This window comes from Theobroma umbraticum, unplaced genomic scaffold (assembly GCF_002168275.2).
Source record: "Theobroma umbraticum cultivar Fairchild unplaced genomic scaffold, ASM216827v3 scaffold_44.0, whole genome shotgun sequence".
Classification (NCBI taxonomy): Eukaryota; Viridiplantae; Streptophyta; class Magnoliopsida; order Malvales; family Malvaceae; genus Theobroma; species Theobroma umbraticum.
Genome location: NW_018397255.1, coordinates 3,840,419 through 3,861,594, shown reverse-complemented (window position 1 = coordinate 3,861,594; position 21,176 = coordinate 3,840,419). Strand labels below are relative to the sequence as shown.

General features: G+C 31.8%; 2 protein-coding genes across 2 annotated transcripts; both read right to left on the bottom strand.

Annotated features, from left to right (window-relative positions):
* Positions 1 to 8,918: 8,918 nt before the first annotated feature.
* LOC110409055 (Exostosin family protein) lies at positions 8,919 to 12,028 on the bottom strand. Its single transcript, XM_021418277.2, has 5 exons — positions 11,351 to 12,028; positions 10,925 to 11,211; positions 10,429 to 10,661; positions 9,282 to 9,439; positions 8,919 to 9,166 (listed from the first exon to the last, which is right to left on the bottom strand). The coding sequence occupies exons 1-5, from the start codon at positions 11,861 to 11,863 to the stop codon at positions 9,065 to 9,067; spliced, it is 1,293 nt and encodes a 430-aa protein (XP_021273952.1). The 5' UTR covers positions 11,864 to 12,028; the 3' UTR covers positions 8,919 to 9,064.
* Positions 12,029 to 17,949: 5,921 nt separating this feature from the next.
* Positions 17,950 to 21,152, bottom strand: LOC110410049 (tRNA/rRNA methyltransferase (SpoU) family protein). The gene is made up of 4 exons (XM_021419622.2): positions 20,711 to 21,152; positions 19,577 to 19,874; positions 18,875 to 18,925; positions 17,950 to 18,398 (listed from the first exon to the last, which is right to left on the bottom strand). Exons 1-4 carry the CDS (start codon positions 21,040 to 21,042, stop codon positions 18,009 to 18,011), a joined length of 1,071 nt encoding a protein of 356 aa, XP_021275297.1. The 5' UTR covers positions 21,043 to 21,152; the 3' UTR covers positions 17,950 to 18,008.
* Positions 21,153 to 21,176: the final 24 nt, after the last annotated feature.

Genomic DNA, 21,176 nt, shown 5'->3' with positions numbered 1-21,176 from the left:
TCAATGGTAACAAGCCGGCTAGCTTGTCGAGATACTTCCCTAACTCTGCCTTGTCCTATTACTGTCCACAAAAGAACTACTTTTTCCTCGACGAAGCAAGATGCAAAAGGCGAGTTAGGTCGAAATTCTTTCTGTTGATTGTGGATGGTACATATGTAAATGGTAATAGAGATCAATTGAACCACAAAACACTTTGATTGAGGAGTTTGTGGTGGATCAAACGCGGTTGGTTCACTAAGAATAAATCCAATTATCGAAGGTTAGATAATTTGGACCCTACTCCCCTTTTGTCAAATGATGTCGATGTGTATGGGATAATCAATATTCAATGCGATGGTGATCAATGCTAGAATGGACACCAAAAAATATTCAATGCTATTTTTGTGGAGGATGCACCATAGATTGATAGCTTAGTATTGGTGTTTGACTATTTGGTTGCCACGCCTCTTTCTTTAATTTATTAAATTAATTTTTGAAGAAAATGTAACCTTTCTTTTCTTTTTTAAATAATGAGGAATTTTCAAAAACACTTAATCATTTTTTTTATCATAAAAATGGGAATTATCTTATGCTTTGAGAAGGAGATCCCAGTTTAATAATGTAAAATTACCAATTTTTTTCCTCTTTTCAACACAATAAGTGCTACGAGTCTCTGTTGTAATCTCACCCCATTTTTCCTATATTTGATGACTTAAAAGCTCAATTTGATATGTAGGAGCAGTGTTCTCTATCTTATCCTCTTTTGTCCTTGTTTATTCCCCGTAGAACAGCAACCATGGAGTATTTCTAATTATAAATGCATTCTTGGGGACCATCCAATGATAGGAATTGGCTTTTTATCAATGGAATCCCAGCACCTATATATATATATATAATGTAAAACATTAAGAAAATATTTTATGTGCTTTTTTCCTAAGAAAAATTTGAGGTTAGGAGCTCCAATCTTTCTTGTCTGACTTTGTTGTTAAAAAATTAAAAAGTTGGATTCGCAAAGGTTGGCTTGGATTTATACCAAATAGGCTACAATAATCCAAGGGAAAGATTAATTATTGTATATATAGGGAGTTTTTACAAGAGAGTGTCCTGTTGTCTAATATGGTTTGGAATCACAAACAAGACCTAAATGAAAAAGTTAAATAAGCATAAAGGAAAGTTTTGTTACGACCCTGTCTTATCCTCTAACTTGACCATTGGTTTCAGATGCTTTTTCCCATCTTAATGAGACAAATATTAAAGCACACTCTAATCACATCAACTTCGACTTAGGAGTTATGCTCTTTTTGGATTTATCTACTTCATACTTATCAAGTGAAGTTACTTTCCAAAATATTCCACCAATTTGAAATATTTGCAAAGTTTTTTAATTACTCCTAATTCATAATTAAGACATTGAGTTATCTTTCATCACTTAACAAAAGCAACATACATAGAGGCTTAATTGTTTAGTAAACAAAGTGGAACATACATAACCAAATGTAGCTAGCTAGTTCAATTCTTCAATGCCAATGGAATGAGGCTAACAGCAGGCGGTGCAGACTGATCTGTCAATCGAGGGAGATAGGATTTTGAACACATTGACTTGGATGGTAGGACTGATAATTTCAAGGGCCTTCAAAGCCGAGGCCAATATGGCCCTCGGAGTCTACAGTACTTACAAGAAATAGGCCTTTATATCACAATTAAGTATTTAAATCTTTTGAAGACTTGAGTCGTTCCATAACTTCTGTGTTGTACATTTTCTTTGATAATTTTAATTAATTATCAATCGATAGTTTCCAATGTAAAGGAGAACACTAAAGCTTCAATTCAAGCTGGCACAACAGTGCCTCTTGACTTACAAAGACTTCTTGAAGCTATAGGGTGCTCAACAGCAGAAGTCTGCTGCACAACCACCAAGACCAAAGGCGGATACTCAAACTTCAAACCGAGCTCACACAGCAGTGCTTCATGACTTCAAATAGACAACAGCTCCAGAGACTTCTTGAAGCAGCAGGCAGCTATAAACTGCAGAAGTCTGTTGCACAACTCTTCACCCTTATCTGCCAAAGCTTTGCCCCCTTTACGGACATCTTGCTTACCCTTCCTTGGTTCTTGCACTGGAGGTCCCTGATTTCCAGCCACTGACATGCTTAATTCCATGTCATGAGCGCGAGTAGTTAATTCTTCGAAAGTTTTAGGCTTAATGCCTTGAAAAATATAGCGTAATCCCCACTTCATCCCTTGGATGCACATGTGCTGAGGATTTGGATAATCGCTTTTTGTAATTGAGACTGAGATTTCTCCACCTATGGATATAATCAATTACAGGCTCATCTTTCCATTGACGCGAACTTGTGAGTTCAATCATGCTCACCACACGTCGAGTGCTATAGAAGCGATTAAGGAACTCACGTTCTAATTGCTTCTAATTATCAATCATCCCAGGCTCTAAGTTTGTATACCAATCAAAGGCATTGCCCTTTAAAAGGGAACAAACTGCTTCACCATAAGATCACTAGAAGTACCAGCATTGTTACAAGTTTTTATGAAGTGTGCAACATGCTGACAAGGATTTCCTTTACCATCAAACTGTTGGAACTTTGGTGGTTGATAGTTTGGCAGCATCCTCATGCGATCAATCCTTTGAGATTATGGCTTTGCATAGGTGTATGAAAGTTCACTTGTTCCTTGATGGCTTCTTTGATAAGTTCCTTAGTGATCGCTTCATTAGATTTTTGTTGGAGATTATTTTCCACTTCCATAGTGGAATTCTCCTCATTATCTTGGTGCTGGATTTGACTAGGATCCATTGGTGCCTTTTCAGTAAGGCTACTAATTTTTGCCTCATTGAGGCAATTTGTTCATCTTTTTCTCTGATGCTTGTTGTCAGAGATTCCACAGTCTTCGCGACTTGTTCTTCTAGAGATGCTGTTTCAATTGTTATGACAACCATCATTCCAAAGTCTACCTTAGCTAGGGGATGATGAAACAGAGCTATTGCTTGAGTAGCTATCATGTTCCTTGAGTTGAAGGAAACAAGTTGCATAGTAGAGACTTCTTAAAAACTTGGGGAAAAAGCATCATACAAAGGATTTGGGTTGAGGACTGGGAGAGTTTGCTCATACAATTTAGTAAGGGCCTCTGTCTTTCTCCGAGTAGCATACGGATGTGTTGGAACATCCGTGTTTGATGATGAAGTAGGAAAAACTGCAGGATTCGCCCTTTCAGGCTTAATAGTGACTTTATTGGCGAAATTTTTTTTAAGAGCCATTTTGACTTGGAGATATTTGGAGATTTGTTTGAAGAAAGAAGATGAGAGGCAGAGATCATCCCACTGGGAGTGCCAGAAATTTGTACACATAAATTTCTCGTCAAAAATTTATTGACTTGAAAATTATGAGACAAATACAAATATTTGATGATGTGAGTGATAATCTCTGAAAGTCTCGAATTAATTTCTTTACTTCGTTTTCAAGAGTCACGAACTTGAACTTTGTCTTGATCACGAACTTCGTTATTACTTGATCAGGAACTTCGCCGTCGCTTGATCTTCACTCCAGAAATTTTATATTTTTCAATGCTTCTCAATCTTCGAATGCTTCCGAATGAATGAATATGGCTTGGAGGAGCCCCTATTTATAATGCTAAGTGAGAGACTTTGATGAGAATGAAATCTCTTTGAATTATCTCTAAATTATTTTAATTTATTTAGAGATAAATTACGATGACTCATTGAAAGTCTTTTGATTGGCAGGACTTTGAGTCCTTGAATTTTGATTGGCCAAAGTTAAGTGTTATCTCTAAATTATCTTAATTTATTTAGAGATAAATTAAATAATCCAATATGATTTTTATCTCTAAATTAATATAATTATTAGAGATAATTTAAATGATCAATAATTAAATTTTGATTGGTCAAAATATAAATATTATCTCCAAATTATTTTGGTTTATTTAGAGATAAATTGAATGACCAATAACTAATTTTTTGATTGGTCAAAATATAAATATTATCTCCAAATTATTTTGGTTTATTTAGAGATAAATTGGATGACCCATAACTAATTTTTGATTGGCCCAATTTAAATATTATCTCAAGAGATAAATATATACCAATAGGTGAATTGGTTCAACTATATGTCTTTAAAATAATCTAACCAATAAATTAATTATTTTATAATTAATTACATTGTCAAAATATTATTAAATTCACATGACGACAGGTAATTGGTCGATAATTTTTTTTCCTTTTACAACATGAATGAGAGAAATCACAACTGGTGTTGATGAATATGTTACCTATAGTATCTCGAAAATGAATTGTACTGATTATAGTCATTCGTTTGGCTTAATCTGACAAAGAACGAATTGTAAAAACACCAAAAAAAAAAAAGGTATGATGAGCAAGTCTCAATCTTTTTTTTTTTTTTTGAAAATCATGAACCAGTCTCAATCTTTGTTTTTCAAAAATCATGAACCAATCTCAATACGAAAATCAAAACAATCAAAATGGAGTAAAGAACAATAATGGACCAGTCTAGACAAGCTGATCGATGTCATTGATGGTGCAAAAATGTAAACATGCTGACATTAGACATGTTGACATCATTGATGTCATTGAGACGATCCGATTGATTGATAAAATTTGTGATAGATATTGTTTTTATTGAATTCTTTACTCCCAAATTAACAATAATCTATCAGACAATTAATTTCTATCTCATGGAGAAGGAAGCATCTTTAGTCTAGTAACTTCATTCTTCATAACTGACAACCATTTTTGTTTCCTAGGAGTAATGGTTTTTCATCATCAACAACCGTCTTTGAGCTTTCTCCTTTTTAAATAGTTTCCTAATTGCCTTGTTGAAAGGAAATGTTTGATCATCTTTGAATTTCAATAGAACTTACATTTGTTTAGAATTCATTTTCTGCCCTTCTAAACTTGGTTCTAGTATACTTTGAACTCTTTCAATTAATATTCGTCTTCAATTTGACGTCTATAAAGGGGATTATTGTTATAGAAAAAGGAAACATTGTAAACAAGTAAGGAATATATCAAAAGCAACGGAGAAGAAGATCGAATTAGTTCTTGAAATACTGAATGTTGTGACAAGTGAAAGAAAATAAAAAGAGAATAAGTAGAGAATGTACAAGGGGACTACAGAGAGAATCTCTGAGTGAGAGTAAAGTAATGCATTCCTTGCTTGTTTGCAAAACTTCCTCTTCCTATCACAAGAATCCCCTTCATAAAGTCTATAGCTCAAATGCTTAATTAATTCTCTCCCTTGATCTGTTGTCCAATTTTGTTTGGGAAAAATTAAGCACATCTCATCTGAAAAGGGTCTATATAAAAGAAACAATGGAATACTTAACAATTAATTTTCACAATGATAATAGTATGGGAAGTTTCCTTAAAACTATAATCAAGGATTTGTTTCAACGGTAAGGAAGATATCCTTGAAATCTTTAAGTCTCAAGTTTAAATTTCATCAAATGTCAAATTTATCTAACTGTATGTTGATTTATTGATTGATTTGTCTATTCAATGATTTCTTATATGAGAAATAATATTTAAATATAATTTTAATTACTACTTGTACATATACTATGGTAAACTAAAGCTACAGCTGAGGCCAATCTAATTAATTCCTATATCTAGCGATAAAAGCTCTAGTACGAAGGGTTGAAATTTCCATCATTATCTTTCGATAATTCTACTGTCACATTTTTTAATTACTATGCTATATTAGACTTACTAAAAATGATAAAATCACCTCAAATATTTATATTTTTAAAAAGTTTATCTGGTGTTTATTGGTATTAATTGATTAATGTGATATTTGTAAAAAAAAAATTGCAACTAATAATTTTTTTTTATTTGGGAAGAATAATACCTTAAATAAAAAAGTTTTTTTAAATTAGTATTTTAATTATCCTTAACTTGTGTGTATAGACACCTGTTTTCTTTTTTTTTTTGAAAGGCAGTATCAACACTTGTTAGCTAAACCTTATTATTAAAAGAGAAATGGCCTTAGTTCAGATACAAGAGACCCTAAAATGGAAGAAAATTTTAGCTAAGTAGGACCTGGCTTTCTTGTCTCTGTTGCCTACCTTGATCCTGGAAACTGTAGGCAACTATTCTCTATTTCAATTATCTCCTTCTTAATTAATTACTTATCCGTTTCTGTTTTCTTTTCTTGTTTTGGGTTTCCATCACTAACACTTTGTTTGATCAGCACTGTAAAATGTAAACGCAGTGGAGACTGATCTACAGGCAGGCGCTGACCACAAACACGAGGTTTTCTTCTTCTGTTTCTTCTAATTTTAATCATGGAGAATTGAAGATGTCTCTTGCATAAATTTGGGGTTGCTCACAAAGCGAGCTTACCTTATCAAAATCTATGGAGTAATGGCGTTAAGAGTTTTGCCTTTTTCCTTTCAAAATAAAGTTGATAATCTTTACAACATCGTCCACCAAATCTAATTTCGTTGTGATAAAATTACTATTTTTTAAAATTAACAGAAGAGACTCGGGGCAACTTGGAAAAGGCTACCGTTTAGGATTCTTGAAACTGAGATGAAATTGCCATGTTTTACCTAAGGGCCATGAAATTAAGAGAATAGAGATCAATTGAGTTTGAATTTGATAACTATTTGTTTATATCTCGTTCGTGATGCCCAAATTATAAAAGAGGAAAAGACATTAGAGGGAGAGTGAGAGCGACGATACGTGCATGAGAGAAATAAATGGAGAGAGAGAGTGAGAGGATACGAGGACTGCAAAGTACAAACTGTACAATGAAAAAGGTTCTTGTTGAATGGTGGTTGAAGTGATTTTTGCTTGCTTATTATTATCATCGTAGGAAAAAGACAGCAATAAAAACAATATTTTATGTTATTGTTACGTGTAAAAAATAGTACATTGCCCACATACGGAAAATGGCAGTCGATTCATAATGTCTGAAATCAAGGATTCAGCTAACCTCTATCTTGAGAGAGCTTCTGACTTTGGATATAATTAAAAATAATTTTTATAATTAATGTAACGATTTTTTTTCAAATAATAATAAATTCACTTATATCTAAACATTTCGTTTATTAATTGATGTATAATCTTTTTACTTAAAAAGCAAGATTCAAATTATAAAAATAATAATAATAACAAATTCACTTATGACATTTATTAACAGAATTCAGTAAACATAAGTCTAAATCCGTTTCTAATTCCAATAGAATGCAAGCAATTTATACCCAGAATGTGGGTTAGTCCTTTTTTCACATTCCTCATCAATGTGGCAGTCATATCCGTGACTGTAAGCGTTTGCTTCCATCCAAATTTATACCCAGAAAACAGGACAGATTGCAAGAATATCACTCGAGACTCAGCAGTTTCTTCGCTCAAGGTTAGATTTATGATTTATATGGAAGAGAAGAATGATTAAAAGATAATGAAGTCCAAAATTGGCATTCATTCCAGGTCAGAGAAGATATGACTTATTCACGTTTTCATTCCGAGTCACAGAAGATATGACTTATTCTCGTTTTGCTTAGCTGATCTTCACAGAATGCTCTTGGAGACTGGAGTTCAAAACTAGATGCCATAACTTTGCTAGCTTCTGGACAGAGTTCAACTGTTACAGGAACATATGCTGGCCAATATATTATGCAGGTGCTTATTCAATCACTTATTTTGAAAGAAAGACAAATCTTAAATTGGCGGTTCTTCTGGGGTTGCAAGGCTGATCATCATTGCTTCTGTAATGTCAAACCGGAAAGAATTTGTTAATTCTTCTTTATTAAAGCAACTAGAAGTTGAACATATGACAACAGATACTGTGTTTGTTTGTCTTCAGATGATGTTATCATTTGAGGTACCATTTGCATTGGTACCTCTCCTTAGATTTACAAGCAGTGCAGCCGAGATGGGCTACCATAAAAACTCTATTCCGTTGAGATTAATGAGTTCAAATAATGAAATATCTATTCTCCATTCCATGCCATAGCAGGAAAAGTTTTTCTGACAATACAGAAATTTCTCATCTATTTTTTCTGGTGGTTGAATATGCAGGTTACTTCGAGCACGTGGCTATTTGTGACGGGAAGTAACATTTACTTCATAAGCACAGGTTTCATGGGATGAATGAAAAACAATAGAACGGGCGATAAGGCCGCATCAATCCTGGCAGGAATTGTTGTTATCCCAATAATGATGCTTTACGCTGCAAAGCTTTTTTTTTTTTTTATAATTGAGAGAAAAAGATTCAAACTCTGCAGTTTAAATAAAAAAATCATGTATCAATTAATGAATCAAATGTTCGGATATGTTTTATATTGCAATATTAGCATACTTGACATTCAAAAAAAGGAGGGCAGACTTGCGGATCAATGCTAGTGGAACTGCTACTGGCAGCAGTGCCAGACCTCAGAACGGTTCGATTCCCATGACCCTGCAGAGGCCTGCTGAGATTGAGGATGCTATTGTTTGTGCATAACAGGTGCACGTACATATATGCACGCAAATACGCGTTTTATTACTTTCTCGTTACTTTACGATGCAAGAGTTCTACGTACGTTGATTCTCTGTAGTTCTAAGTAAGTTTGTAACTAATATAAGGTTGCCCATCATAGAATTCTACCTGGAGAAAATAATAAGAGTACCATTTCATGCTTTTCTTGTAGATTTATTTTCAGAAAGGCTAGAGTAGAAAAAGCACCTATAAATTTAGTATGCAACTGAAAGCCTACATAATCGTTACAGTATCTGGGCGAACAATCAGTCCAGAAGTTACATCCATAACCACAGAAGTCTCAGCAATCAAATTTTGAGCGACACATGCCCTTCAGAGACATTGCGTTTTTGATGTAGCTCCAGTCAGTTCAAGTTAGCCAGTTTGCCAAACCTAAAGTTAAGCAGTATGTACAAAATGCAAAACAGAACATGAAGAACAAACAAATAGCTGACATCTTTGGCACGTAATACTTAAGCAGTATGTACATAAAATACAAGCTTTTAGGTTGTTTGGAGGCAACCTTTCAGTGTATAGAAAAGTGAAATGGAACTACATCCGTTAACAAATCAACAAAATTAGTATTTGATTACATGGTGGCGCAACCAAAGTTCATACATAACCATGTGGAATGCATCATACTTTATGGGTGGTGAATTCCATTGGAAGTGCTTCTGGACCTGATAAAACAAAGTCATAAGAAATTATCATTTTTTGACTGCAGGTAATTGTTGTTACTTGACCTTCAATTTTAGTGAAAAATGATGAATCAGTTTCGCAAAGGAAGGCTCCTACCTTAACTAAGTTCTTATGAAGTGAAAAAAATTCCTCATCAGATATGTTCTTTAGGATCTGTTTGAGCTGGTACACATCACTCTCTTTAAGGACAACAGCAAATTTTCGCCAATCAAGAATGTCATTGAATGGCAGGTCATAATAGTTGGATAATATTACTGCAACAAAACAAGCCAAATAGGTTAGAGGAAAACATTTTTAGTCATTCTTCTCTTTTTTTTTCTTTTGCTTTGTTGGAAGATGAGGAAGAGGGGGTGGTGTCCTTTACAAGAGAAACAAGTTAATAACAAGGCAAAAATAACACCCTACCAGAAACATATACCTCAAAATGAGGAAATCTTACTGCTTCTTCAAACCCTTTAAAAAAGGAAAAGTTAAAGCCCCTACTCCAACCCAATTCTCAAGTTTCATAAATCTTCTTCCTGGAATAAAATTATTGATAAAATTGATGTTCCTGGTGTTTCTGATAGATATGATACAAATCAGGGTAGTAAAGCAAGTCTTATGTCTAGAATTAGAGGGCATCAAAAACTAGAAGATAATTGATGCTGGTAATAAAACTAAATCAGTCTAAAGTTGAATCTAGCTCATGCCTTATGATAGCCATGACTTTGAGAATCAACACTTAAGAGTATGCTGGGAAGCTAACTATATTCTGCACCATCCGTCACAGTGACAGAGATATTCCTAAGTTTTTATCTGAATAGGAATTTTATAAAATGTTTTGTCCGCTCCACAAGGCGTGACTAAAAGATGTGCACCTCCTTAGATATGCCCAGCCTTTAGTAGCAATCCTAGCATTATATCTCTACAAATATATCCTAATTTCTTCCAAGTTTTAGTCAGACTATCTCAGTTATCACTGGTATTTCAGCAGAGGTCATCTATATCACAAAAGGGAAGTCTCATCACCTCCTCTACAGCAAATCAAAGAGCAAAAGAAATAAACTTATTCTGTTTGTGTATTTTGTTTGAATTCCTCCCTCCTGTTTGTATGTGTAGTTTTAAGTTCCTCCAACTTTTGTAGCCAGCCTAGTCCTATAACTTGGCAATTCACGTGCATCATTAAGCAAGCAATAAGCAACTAACAGTATACAGGTTTCTAAATCCTCCACTACAGCAGCCACAAGAAGTTGAGAATGCTTACCAGGAACACATCCATAATGGATTGAATCAGCTATGCGAGCACTGTTGACCTGAGAGCCACCAGGGCATATGCAAAATTTAGTTCGGTAAAACCTCTTCTGGTACACTAAATGCCCAGTAGCCCTACTTATTCTATTATTCGAAATGTCAAGTTCAGTATCATTCTCCCACACACGAGCCAGTATAACTCTAATCTTTGAGTTCCGATGTCCAGCCCAAAAACCAAGCCTTGTCCTGCAAAGCATGCTTCTAGTTAGCATGAAGCTACAGACTTATTTTCCTGATCGTTTTAAGAAGGGGTTTTGTTAAATAGTGTCTATAATTTTGTTAACTAGAGCTACTTTAGGAAGTGTTTCTTCATTTAGTGTCACATTTGGATCAAAGTATAAAACCCTTCTATAAACATGACCAATGCCAATATGCACGCATTAACATTTTCCTTTAACAAACTATTTATGCATTACAATCGAACAAAAAAGAAAAACACAGATTTTTACCTATTTTCTACATCATTTCCACCAGCCGGAAGAGCAAATGGCTGCAAAACTTGAGGAAGTGCAACATCTTTATGCGGAATGAATCCAACATCATAGCTTGGAGAACAAACCACACGAATCGCATTCTTTACTAGAAATGGAACTCCTTCCGTTGCCCTAACACCCACATCATGACAAGTAACGAAGAAATGATCGGCACCTAGGGTTCTGTTCCAATAAGGATACTTCCCCATCAAACTATCTAGATAGTTCTGAACAATTATAGTCATATTCTCATAAGAAGTGCCCTGCGTCAATCGTCATAACAAAAATAAGTTACAAATTTAACTAATATCTGTAGATCTAATCTCGTTTTTTTTTTTAAAAAAAAAAAAAAAGGAAACATACTTTTAATCAGAAGTTCTTTTTTTTTTTTTTTTTGGTTACCTTGCCTCGCATTTTGTGACAAGAAATTGGGATAAAAAAGAGGTGAGCTTGATCTGGATCGTCCGTACGAAACCGACTCTCACGAATATTCTGGAAAAAAAAACCTTCGCTGGCGTATTTACCGGTGAGTTTCCGGGGAGTTTGATAAAAAGTTTTAGGATCACCATCGGGATAAATATAAACCTTGAATTTCCTCTCCATTTCTTCCAAATTCAACTTGAAAAGCTTCGGCGAATGGTAAATATCGGTAAACAACTCGTCGTTGTCGTCGTGTTTACCTGTATCGGCATTGTTTTCTTCTCTGTCGGCGACTTTACGCGCGTAGCGATTGGTAGCGGTGGCAGAGGGGAGAAGAGTAAGCTGAGGAGTGGGCGGGGAGAGGGGGAGAGGAGGACGAAGGGATTTGAAGGAGAAGTAAGTGAAGGAAATGAGGGTGACAATGGAGAGAGTGAGGATGGATCCTTTAAGAGAAAACAGCTGAGATTGCTGTAACTGTTGCTTTCCGGCTATCATCGCCGGTGGATTGCGGTGGATTCCGGCGACGATGGAGGATTCAAAGACAAGGAGTCGAGGAAGGATTTGAGTGATGGAGAGATTGGAAGCAGAAAAGAAAGGATTTTATGATTTTTGAACAATGTTTAATTCTTTCTTTGCTTTATTGGGTGTATGAATCTACTCACTCGAAACATTACTGCTCAGACAATTAAAATAAAAAAAAAAAGTTATGAAATCCATTTATATTATATATATATATTTAAATATAAATTAAATAGGTTAAAATTAAAATTTAATCTATTCATTTAATCTATTATCTTTATTTCGTAAATTAAATCTAGATAAGATATTATTAATTTATAAATAATTCTGTTCAATTCATTTATAGATATACACTTGAATAAAATATTATCTTTAAATATTTTATTTTATATTTATCTTATAATTATTTATATTTTCATAATACGTTATCAGCAAGATATTCTGATCTCAAATTTAGATTTTGTTTTCATCATCTTCAAGCTTCAACTCAATTTTAATACTTGTATTTTAATTTTTGATTTTGTCAACTCAAGTAAGTATCAGTATTATTTTGTTTTCAACATCTCACGAATGTTTGTTTTTTTTATTTCTAATTTTAGAAATCAAGTAAGTAACTTGATATTTTTTTAGTATTTTTATTCCCTAAAAATCAACCTTAATATAAATTTTACTATCATGTAGTATATATTATATTTTGTCCCTTACTATTAATGAAAAATCATAATATTCAATCTTAGAAGTGAATGTGACAATCAAGCTATTAATAAAAAATTATAATTTTATTCATTCCTTAAACTGAATGTGACATTATTTAATAATTATGGTCATGATCATGAATTTGTCTATTCTCTGAAATGAATGCCAGATCATTTAATAATTATAATCATAGATATGAAAGAGGTTGTCATAATAATTTACACTATCACTATTTTAATAAAGAATAATTTTGTCACCGAAAGTGAGTAAATAATTTTACCATCAAAAGTGGGTGGACATCTTTACTCACTAACTCACAAGAAGTAGATAACCCATCAAAAGTGAATAAATACTTATAATCTACCAAAAGTGAATAAATACGTTCAACCCACTAAAAGTGAATAAATAATAAAAAGATAAAAATAGAAAGAATAAAAAGAATATAGAAAACGTATTTACTATTGGTCACATACCTATTGTATGTCTTAAATTTTATCAGGTATCACTGAAAATTAAAATATCTTATGATGATTTTAACTGTGGTCAAGTTGATATAACACATCAAGATGTTTATCTAACTAGAAAGAGAAATAGATTATATGATTGGTAATGAAAATATCTACTGTTGATTTTCTTGTCTTAAAAAAGGAATTGATCATTTGATTAAAAGTGAAAATATCCAAAAATAGACTTAATAGTAAGTGATATATTTTAGTATAACTATATCATGAAGATGTTTAAATATGTTCTTATTATATTTAAATCATATGTTATTACTATGTGTTTAAATTATGTATTTAATGTTTTTTCATGTTAACTTGTAAATTTCTTATTGTATATATATTGTTTTATTAAAAAATATAAATATTCATCTTGTTGGATCCAAGATCTATAATATAAATATATGTCTAGTAAACATTGTTACAACACATACTATATTTAAAGATAAGAAATATTTTTTTCATTAGATAATGGAAAAAACCAATGTCAATTCAATATCTGATAATATAAGATTAATTGAAGACTTCGGAAGAGTTAATATTTTACTATCTCAAGGTATAAAGTTTATAATAGAATATGTATTCTTTTCTATTAAGTCTCAAAGAAGCTTATTAAGTTTTAAAGATATTCAGACAACAAATGTTGAGACAATGAATGAAAGGGACATTTAATACCTCTATATTACATCTATTATATCAAGTAGGAGGTATGTGTTGAAAAAAAAATACTTATTTTGTTCTCTGGATTAAACTACATAATTATTAGAATAATTGAAACTCATAGTAAGTTAGAAGTTTACTAATGATTTTAATATTTAACATGACCGGTTAGACCATGCTAGATCAACAATGATACAAAAAATTATTAAAAATTAAAATGATCATTCATTGAAAAAATAAAAGATTTTTCAATCTAATGAAATACTCATGTGTTGCTTACTCTCAAGATAAACAAATTATAAGGTTATTCCCAGTTAAAGTTGGGACTAAATTTTCTACGTTTTTTAAATATATTTAGGGTTATATGTGGATTCATACATCCACTATGTAAACCATTTAGATATTTTATGATTTTAATAAGTGCATCGACTAAATGGTTATATGTGTATTTATTATTAACTTGCAATTTGACATTTACAAGATTAATAGCTCAAATCATTTGTTTGGAAGCACATTTTTCTGATTATATAATCAAGACAATATGTCTTGACAATGCTAGTGAATTTACATCTCAAACCTTTAATATTGCATATTAGTCAAAATAATTGTTGAAGAACCTATTGTTTATATTTATACACAAAATGGTCTACTAAAATCATTTATTAAACATTTTCAACTTATTGCAATCCCATTATTTATGAAATTTAAACTTTCAATTTCTATTTTGGAGGCATAACATTCTAGATGCAGTAGCATTTGTATGCATCAGGCCAAACAAGTTATCATAAATTCTCCCTTAAACAATTAGTTTATAATTAGAAACCAAATATTTCACATATAAGAAGTTTTAAATGTGCGGTATAAGTTCCAATTGCTCCACATGATGCATAAAGATGGGCTCTCAAAAGAAGTTAGGAATATATGTAGGATATGAATCTCCACCTATAATTAAATATCTAAAACCTTCAACAAAATATTTATTCATTACAAGGTTTGTTGATTGTCATTTGATAAAAACAAATTTTTCAACATTAGGTGGAGGAAATAAGCAGCTTAAAAAAAAATTATCTTAGAATATATTATCATTATCTAGTTTTAATCCTCATACAAACCAATATGAGCAAGAAGTTCCAAAAATAATTCTTTTGTAAAATATAATAAAATCAATTGCCAAACGTATTTATTGACCTAAAGAGAAAAATTAAATCTTATATATTAACTACAAATGCTCCTATTAGCATTGATGTCCCTGTAGGACAAGGCATGCCAGAAACGTGGAGGCCAATTAGTTTCAAAAATAAAATCCTCAAAAAAAGTAAAGGAGCAAATATTTAATATGGTCAGAAAAGGAAGTAGAAACTCTAGACTAGACCCTTGACATAAGTAATTAAAATTTCAAAAGAAATTCAAGTACTTGAAATCATTGAAAATAAAGATATATCAATCAATTATTTTATAATGAGAAAAGATGGAATTGGATTGAAATAAATGTCGAAGATATTTTGTATATAATACATAATGTAATATTATGAAAGAAAATGAAGATCTTGAACCCACATCTCTGAAGAATGTAGACATAAAAATAATTTGCTAATGTGGAAAGACACAATTAAAGTCAAATTGAATTCACTTGCAAAACGTGAAGTTTTGGGACCTATTGTCTGTACATCAAATGGTGTAAAACCAAAAGGACATAAATGGATATTTGTGTGAATACAAAATGAGAAAAATAAGATTATGAGATATAAAACACGACTTGTCGCACAAGGTTTTATCCAAAGATCTAATTTTGAATGTAAAGAAATATATTCTCTGTGGTAGATGCAATTACAATTTTATAATAACTAGTCTAACAATATATGAGAAGATTGAAATGAATGTAGCTATATCCCATTTATATAGCTCATTTAATATTGATATCTATAAGAATAATTCTGAAGGATTTAAGTTACTTGAAGTATAAAATTTGAATTCTCAAAAAATTTATTTAATCAAATTAAATAAATTTTTATATGGATTAAAATAATCTAAACGCGTGTGATATAATCCCCTTAGTGAATATTTATTGAAAAAATGTTATAAAAATGATCCTATATGCCCATGTATTCTTATAAAAAGATTCAGATTTGAATTTGTGATAATTACTATTTATGTTGTGAACTAAACATTATAAGAACTCTTGAAGAGTTATCAAAAGCCATATATTGTTTAAAGGAAGAATTTGAGATGAAAGACTTTAAAAAAAATAAAATTTTATTTGAGTCTTCAGATTGAACATTAGACAAATAAAATTTTTGTCCATCAATCTAATTATATAGCAAAAGAGTTAAAATGATTTTATATGGATAAAATACATCAATTGAGTTCATCAATGGTTATAAGGTCACTAAATGTGAAAAAAAAAAAACCCTTTCTGACCTCGTGAGGATAATGAAGAACTTCTTAGTCCTGAAATACTGTATCTTATTGTAATTGGAGCATTGATGTATCTTGCTAGGAATATATAACCTGATATATCATTTGCTATGAATTTATTAGCAATATATAGTTATTCTCCGACTCAAAGATATTAGAATGGAACTAAATATATGCTTCAATATATTTGAGAAACAATGGAATTGGCTTATATTATTTAAATGTATTAAAATCAAGTTTAATTGATCATACAAATATAGGATATTTATCTAATTCACACAAAACTCAATTCCAAGCAGTTTACTTGTTTACATATGGAGGTATCGCTATTTCATGACATTCTATAAAACAAATTATGATTGGTATTTCTTTTAACCATATAGAAATTTTAACAACTCATGAAGTAAGTCGTGAATGTGTCTAGTTAAGATATGTAACTCAACATATTTGATAAATGTGTGGCTTGTCAATTAATGAGGAAATGCTAACAACATTATATGATGACAATACTACATGCATAGCACAGTTATAGAAAGGATATGTTAAAAGTTATAGGACAAAATATAAAGTTTTTAATAAGACAGTATTTCAAAAGCGTATTTTTTAAAAAAATTATATACTCTTTTTCCTTCATTTGGATTTTTTTTGATAAAGTTTTTTTCTTGTAAGGTTTTAACGAAGCATATCCTTGATACGATGGATATTTAAAAGAAAGGGTTATGAATATTTTTTTGAATATCCGTTTATACTTTATATATTTAGATTTAGACGTAAATTAGATTGGATGAAAATTAAGATTTAATCGGTCTATCTAATCTTTTAGTGTTATTTTCCTCTTGTAAATTCAATCTAAATAAAAGGTTATTAGCTTATAAATAAGCTCCTTCAATTCATTTGTAGATACATTTGAATAAGATCTTCTTTCTCTAAATATTTTCTCTTATATTTCTGTTATAGTTATTTTTTTTAGTTATATTTTCATAAAAGAAAAGATAAATTGGCTAACACTTACTATTTTTTATTATTTCAATGTAGACTTATTTTTCTTACTATTTACTTTACCTAAAACATTATTTTTAATCCAAATAAAAATTCCACATCATCATTCTAACTCCTTTTTAATTTACTTTTTAAAAATCACTAAGTTTATAATTTTTTTATATTTACTCAAATTTTAAAAATTCCACATTGATTATTTTAACTCCTTTTTAAATGTATTTTTAAAAAATCAATAAATTTATAATTTTTTATCATATTCGTTCAAATTCTAAAAGTATGGTGAAAAATACAGCCAAAATTGTATCAATTAATAGATTATTAATAAATTTAAAACATACGGTTAAAAAAATTCTTAAATTATTTAAAAATATTTACAAAAATTATTATTTTTCTATCATGCTCAATTAAATTTTTATATTTTTATTTTAATTTAAATAAATTATTTATCATTTTATACCCACGTAATATTGATATGAATGATAAAAATATCATATAATCATATCATATTACGTCATCGTTTATTATATTTTTTGTAAAATATCAAGTTAATGTAATGTGATATAAAATAACAAATAATATTTTAATCAATGAAAATTAACCAAACATTAATTATAAAGATTTACATGACTTAAAATAAAAATAAAATAATTTAATTGAATATAATAAAAAATAAAATTTTATTTAAAATTTTTTAAATAATTCAAAGATATTTTTTAAATATGAAATATAAATCTATTTATAATTTTAACTTATAAATAGGGACCGGTGTAGTAAATGAAGACAAAATCTTCATCGGAGGGAGGATCAGACATTCAGAATTAATGAAATTCATGAGAAATAGATTTTAATCTCTAATTTTTAGGCTGCAACATATACAAAAAAATCCCGCCAGCAACAGAAACGTTGAGAGATTCAAATTCTCCTGCCATAGGAATGCTCACAAGGTCACATTCCTGCTGAGCTTTCTCTGAAAGGCCACGCCCTTCACTTCCCAAAACCAAGCATAATGCAACATGTGCTAAAGAATGTACAAACTCTTGAGATAGTGAAGACACCTTTTGTGTTTTCCCATCACTATCTGGGTGGCCAGCTAGCATCTTCATATTGAATGTATCTTTCAGGGTTTCAAGATGGTACCAACTGCCCGAAACTATGGGCAGCTGAAAGGAGGCTCCCCGGCTTGCTCTAAGCGCCTTTTCATTGAATGGATCACAACAACCAGGAAGAAGAAATATGCCTCCCTGTTGGATATGGATCATAATATCAGAACCCTTTGGAATAATGGAATGTGGGCATTGAAATAGAGGAAAGAATATCTAACTCTGATTAACAAATCGTTAGGATGTCCCATAAGAGCAACCTATTGATTCTTGGTTCATAAGCTCAGTGAAATACCCCATTACAATTTTGCGTGTAAACAAATAGCGTGTTTACACACATGCATGTCACTCTAGATGATGCATCTACAATCTACCTAAAAAGTATAAAACATTGTGCATGAGTGGATTCATGCCGCATCATCCTAAAGTTTCGAAACAGTCATTGACAGCTATAAGAGATTTGTTATTTAGTGAACTTACACTCATGAATTGTGATAAGAGTGTCAGTGAAGCATGTATGTCTATGAGAATTTGATAAATATATAGAAAACTGTTGATGACAAGAAGCAAACAGTAAAGGAAAGAAATAACTTCATGTTTAAAATTTTATTCCTCACCCATCGAAAGGCCATAGCTGATCTGAGTAATGTGCCAAGGTTACCGGGGTCCTGCAGGGATCAATTTCTCATGAATTAGAGATCCAAATGTCCAGAAGAGTCCTCAAATCAAATGCCTACAGTTATAGCTTTGGGATTAAACGGTGTTGCACCATTACATCTTTGAATCAATATGAATCTCAAGCATTAAAGAGAACTAAATGTTTTCCAGTCATAGCACATCAAAGGAAAACAAAACCAAAGACTTCTAATACATTCCTGTCCTTTGCCATTCAATGCATTTGATACTTTATTTGCACCAGATGTTCAGCCTACAACTGTTTATGTGTTTTCAGTTGACACTACAACATAGAAAGTATGTAATCAAGTTCCAGCAAATATCACATGACAAAGTTTTTGATAGAAAACTTTGCCAAGCATGAGGGTACCAACCAAAGAGTAACTTTCATGGTCATATGATTTCCTCTAGGTGCTTCTAAAACGATATTGGAACAACTACTTCAATGTTCTGTAAAATTTTATAGAGACAGCAACAAGAACAACAACTGCAACTTCATTTTCTTCCAGAAATGTTGAGAAACCTATAGGGAACTATGATTTTAAATCATAAAGCAAGATTCTAGAACGGGAGAGGGGCGGAAACAACAGGAACCTCAGAAAAAGGGACAAAAGAAAACTGCATCGAAAGAGTTTGAGAATCACCTGAATGCCATCAAGGACTAAAATTCGATGTGTGGATGGGAACCAACTTTGACAATCTGAATTATTTAGATCAACATCCAAATTTAAGAAACTGGTAGGGAACCTCATTAAGGCAATTGCTTCAATAGATTCAGCTGATTGCACCCCGGAAAGTTTTTTCATCACCATGGAGCTTACATGCACAACATGAACAGAGTGTTTATCCAGCCCTTCAGGAATTTCAGCTTTGTCAAGTAGTAGCAAAAAATCCATTCCAGCAATTTGCTCTTGTGACGACTCCTGATACCTGTATACTTCCCTGAAAAGGTTGAATGTGACAACTCTTTGTTTAGCCCAGACAGACAAAACCCTTGGAAGAGAAACTAAATAACAACCACAACATTGCCATCTACAAAAAAATATCCTTTACATGTCTGACTTCATCCTAATTTTGTTGAAGTCTCTAAAGTTGGATAATAAGCAAGGTGACTTGTAGGGAAGGAAATTCAAATGAGGTACTAATTTTAATAACTCAAAAGTCAAATTGTTTACAAGGTCTACATTGTAGTGAATAAAAGAAATCATTGAAAGCTCTCTTGCAGCAAGAACCGACGCCATGGACAAGTTCTATGACTTATAGCAACTTTTTAAATAATCATCTGTAAAATAACAAAAAACAATAGCCCACCCCACCCCACATATGCCCATGAGCTGATTAGCATTTTCATAAGCAGAAGGAACAGCCACAGTTTCAAACAATTAACATAAACTGCAGAAAACCTTGGATAAGAGACCTCTAACATGAGTATCAAGGTGACTCCTGAAAATGCCGTTATCAGAAAGAGGTCCTACCAATAACAAGGTTTATAAGCAAGTACATCATATGTTATTCAATGGGGATTTTTTTAGGGAAGAATGAAAGAAAAGGTTTCACTAACGAGCATACTAACGAAGCAAAATAATTTTTAATCCTTCAAAATACTGAAGTGTGAACTACTATTTCGTTCTTTTTTTCTTTCCTTCTTTCTCCACTTCTAAGTAACTGAACTACCATAGCGCAAATAGCATAAAATAAAAGAAACCCATTTGGGGTTTTGTGCAGTTAAACTGAAACTTCAAAGAGACCCAAAGCTAGAGTTTGAATAGAAAGGTTACCTGATAGGAGTAGTGCCAACAACAAGAGCAGAAGCGTGAGAGTGGCGATAAGAAGAGCTGCTCTTGAGCTTAAGACAGTGTTTGATAAATGGGTTTAACGTGCTTGTAATTGATTTAACAAGGGGTGGCAATGTAAATTTCACTAACCCGGAACCACCACCATTATCAATCTTATCATCATCTTCAACATCGTCAAATCTGTTGTCAAGAGACTTTCTTTGAACTTGGGTCTTTGTTTTAGTGATTGAAAGATTGGGTTTTTGGTTTAGTAGTTTGAGCTGTGGAGGATAACTAATACTAGCTTGTACCCAAGGTTCGTATGCGCATATCATTCTCTCTCTCTTATCTATGGAGTCTGGAATTTCCTTTTCAGAGAAGTATAATTTATAAGTATCTATGCACCTAAAAATGGAGAGAGGGGAGGAGGGGTAATTACAAGACCAGCCTCCCACCGACTTTCATTATC

What these genes read in the sequence shown, in the direction of transcription:
- LOC110410049 (XM_021419622.2), bottom strand. Translation starts at nt 21,042, where the DNA reads ATGATATGCGCATACGAACCTTGGGTACAAGCTAGTATTAGTTATCCT. An exon ending in GTTGGCACTACTCCTATCAG is followed by an intron (nt 19,875 to 20,710) that starts GTAACCTTTCTA and finishes CAACCTTTTCAG; the next exon opens with GGAAGTATACAGGTATCAGG. An exon ending in TAGTCCTTGATGGCATTCAG is followed by an intron (nt 18,926 to 19,576) that starts GTGATTCTCAAA and finishes TGATCCCTGCAG; the next exon opens with GACCCCGGTAACCTTGGCAC.
- LOC110409055 (XM_021418277.2), bottom strand. Translation starts at nt 11,863, where the DNA reads ATGATAGCCGGAAAGCAACAGTTACAGCAATCTCAGCTGTTTTCTCTT. An exon ending in CCATTATGGATGTGTTCCTG is followed by an intron (nt 9,440 to 10,428) that starts GTAAGCATTCTC and finishes GTTTTGTTGCAG; the next exon opens with TAATATTATCCAACTATTAT. An exon ending in TTCATAAGAACTTAGTTAAG is followed by an intron (nt 9,167 to 9,281) that starts GTAGGAGCCTTC and finishes TTGTTTTATCAG; the next exon opens with GTCCAGAAGCACTTCCAATG.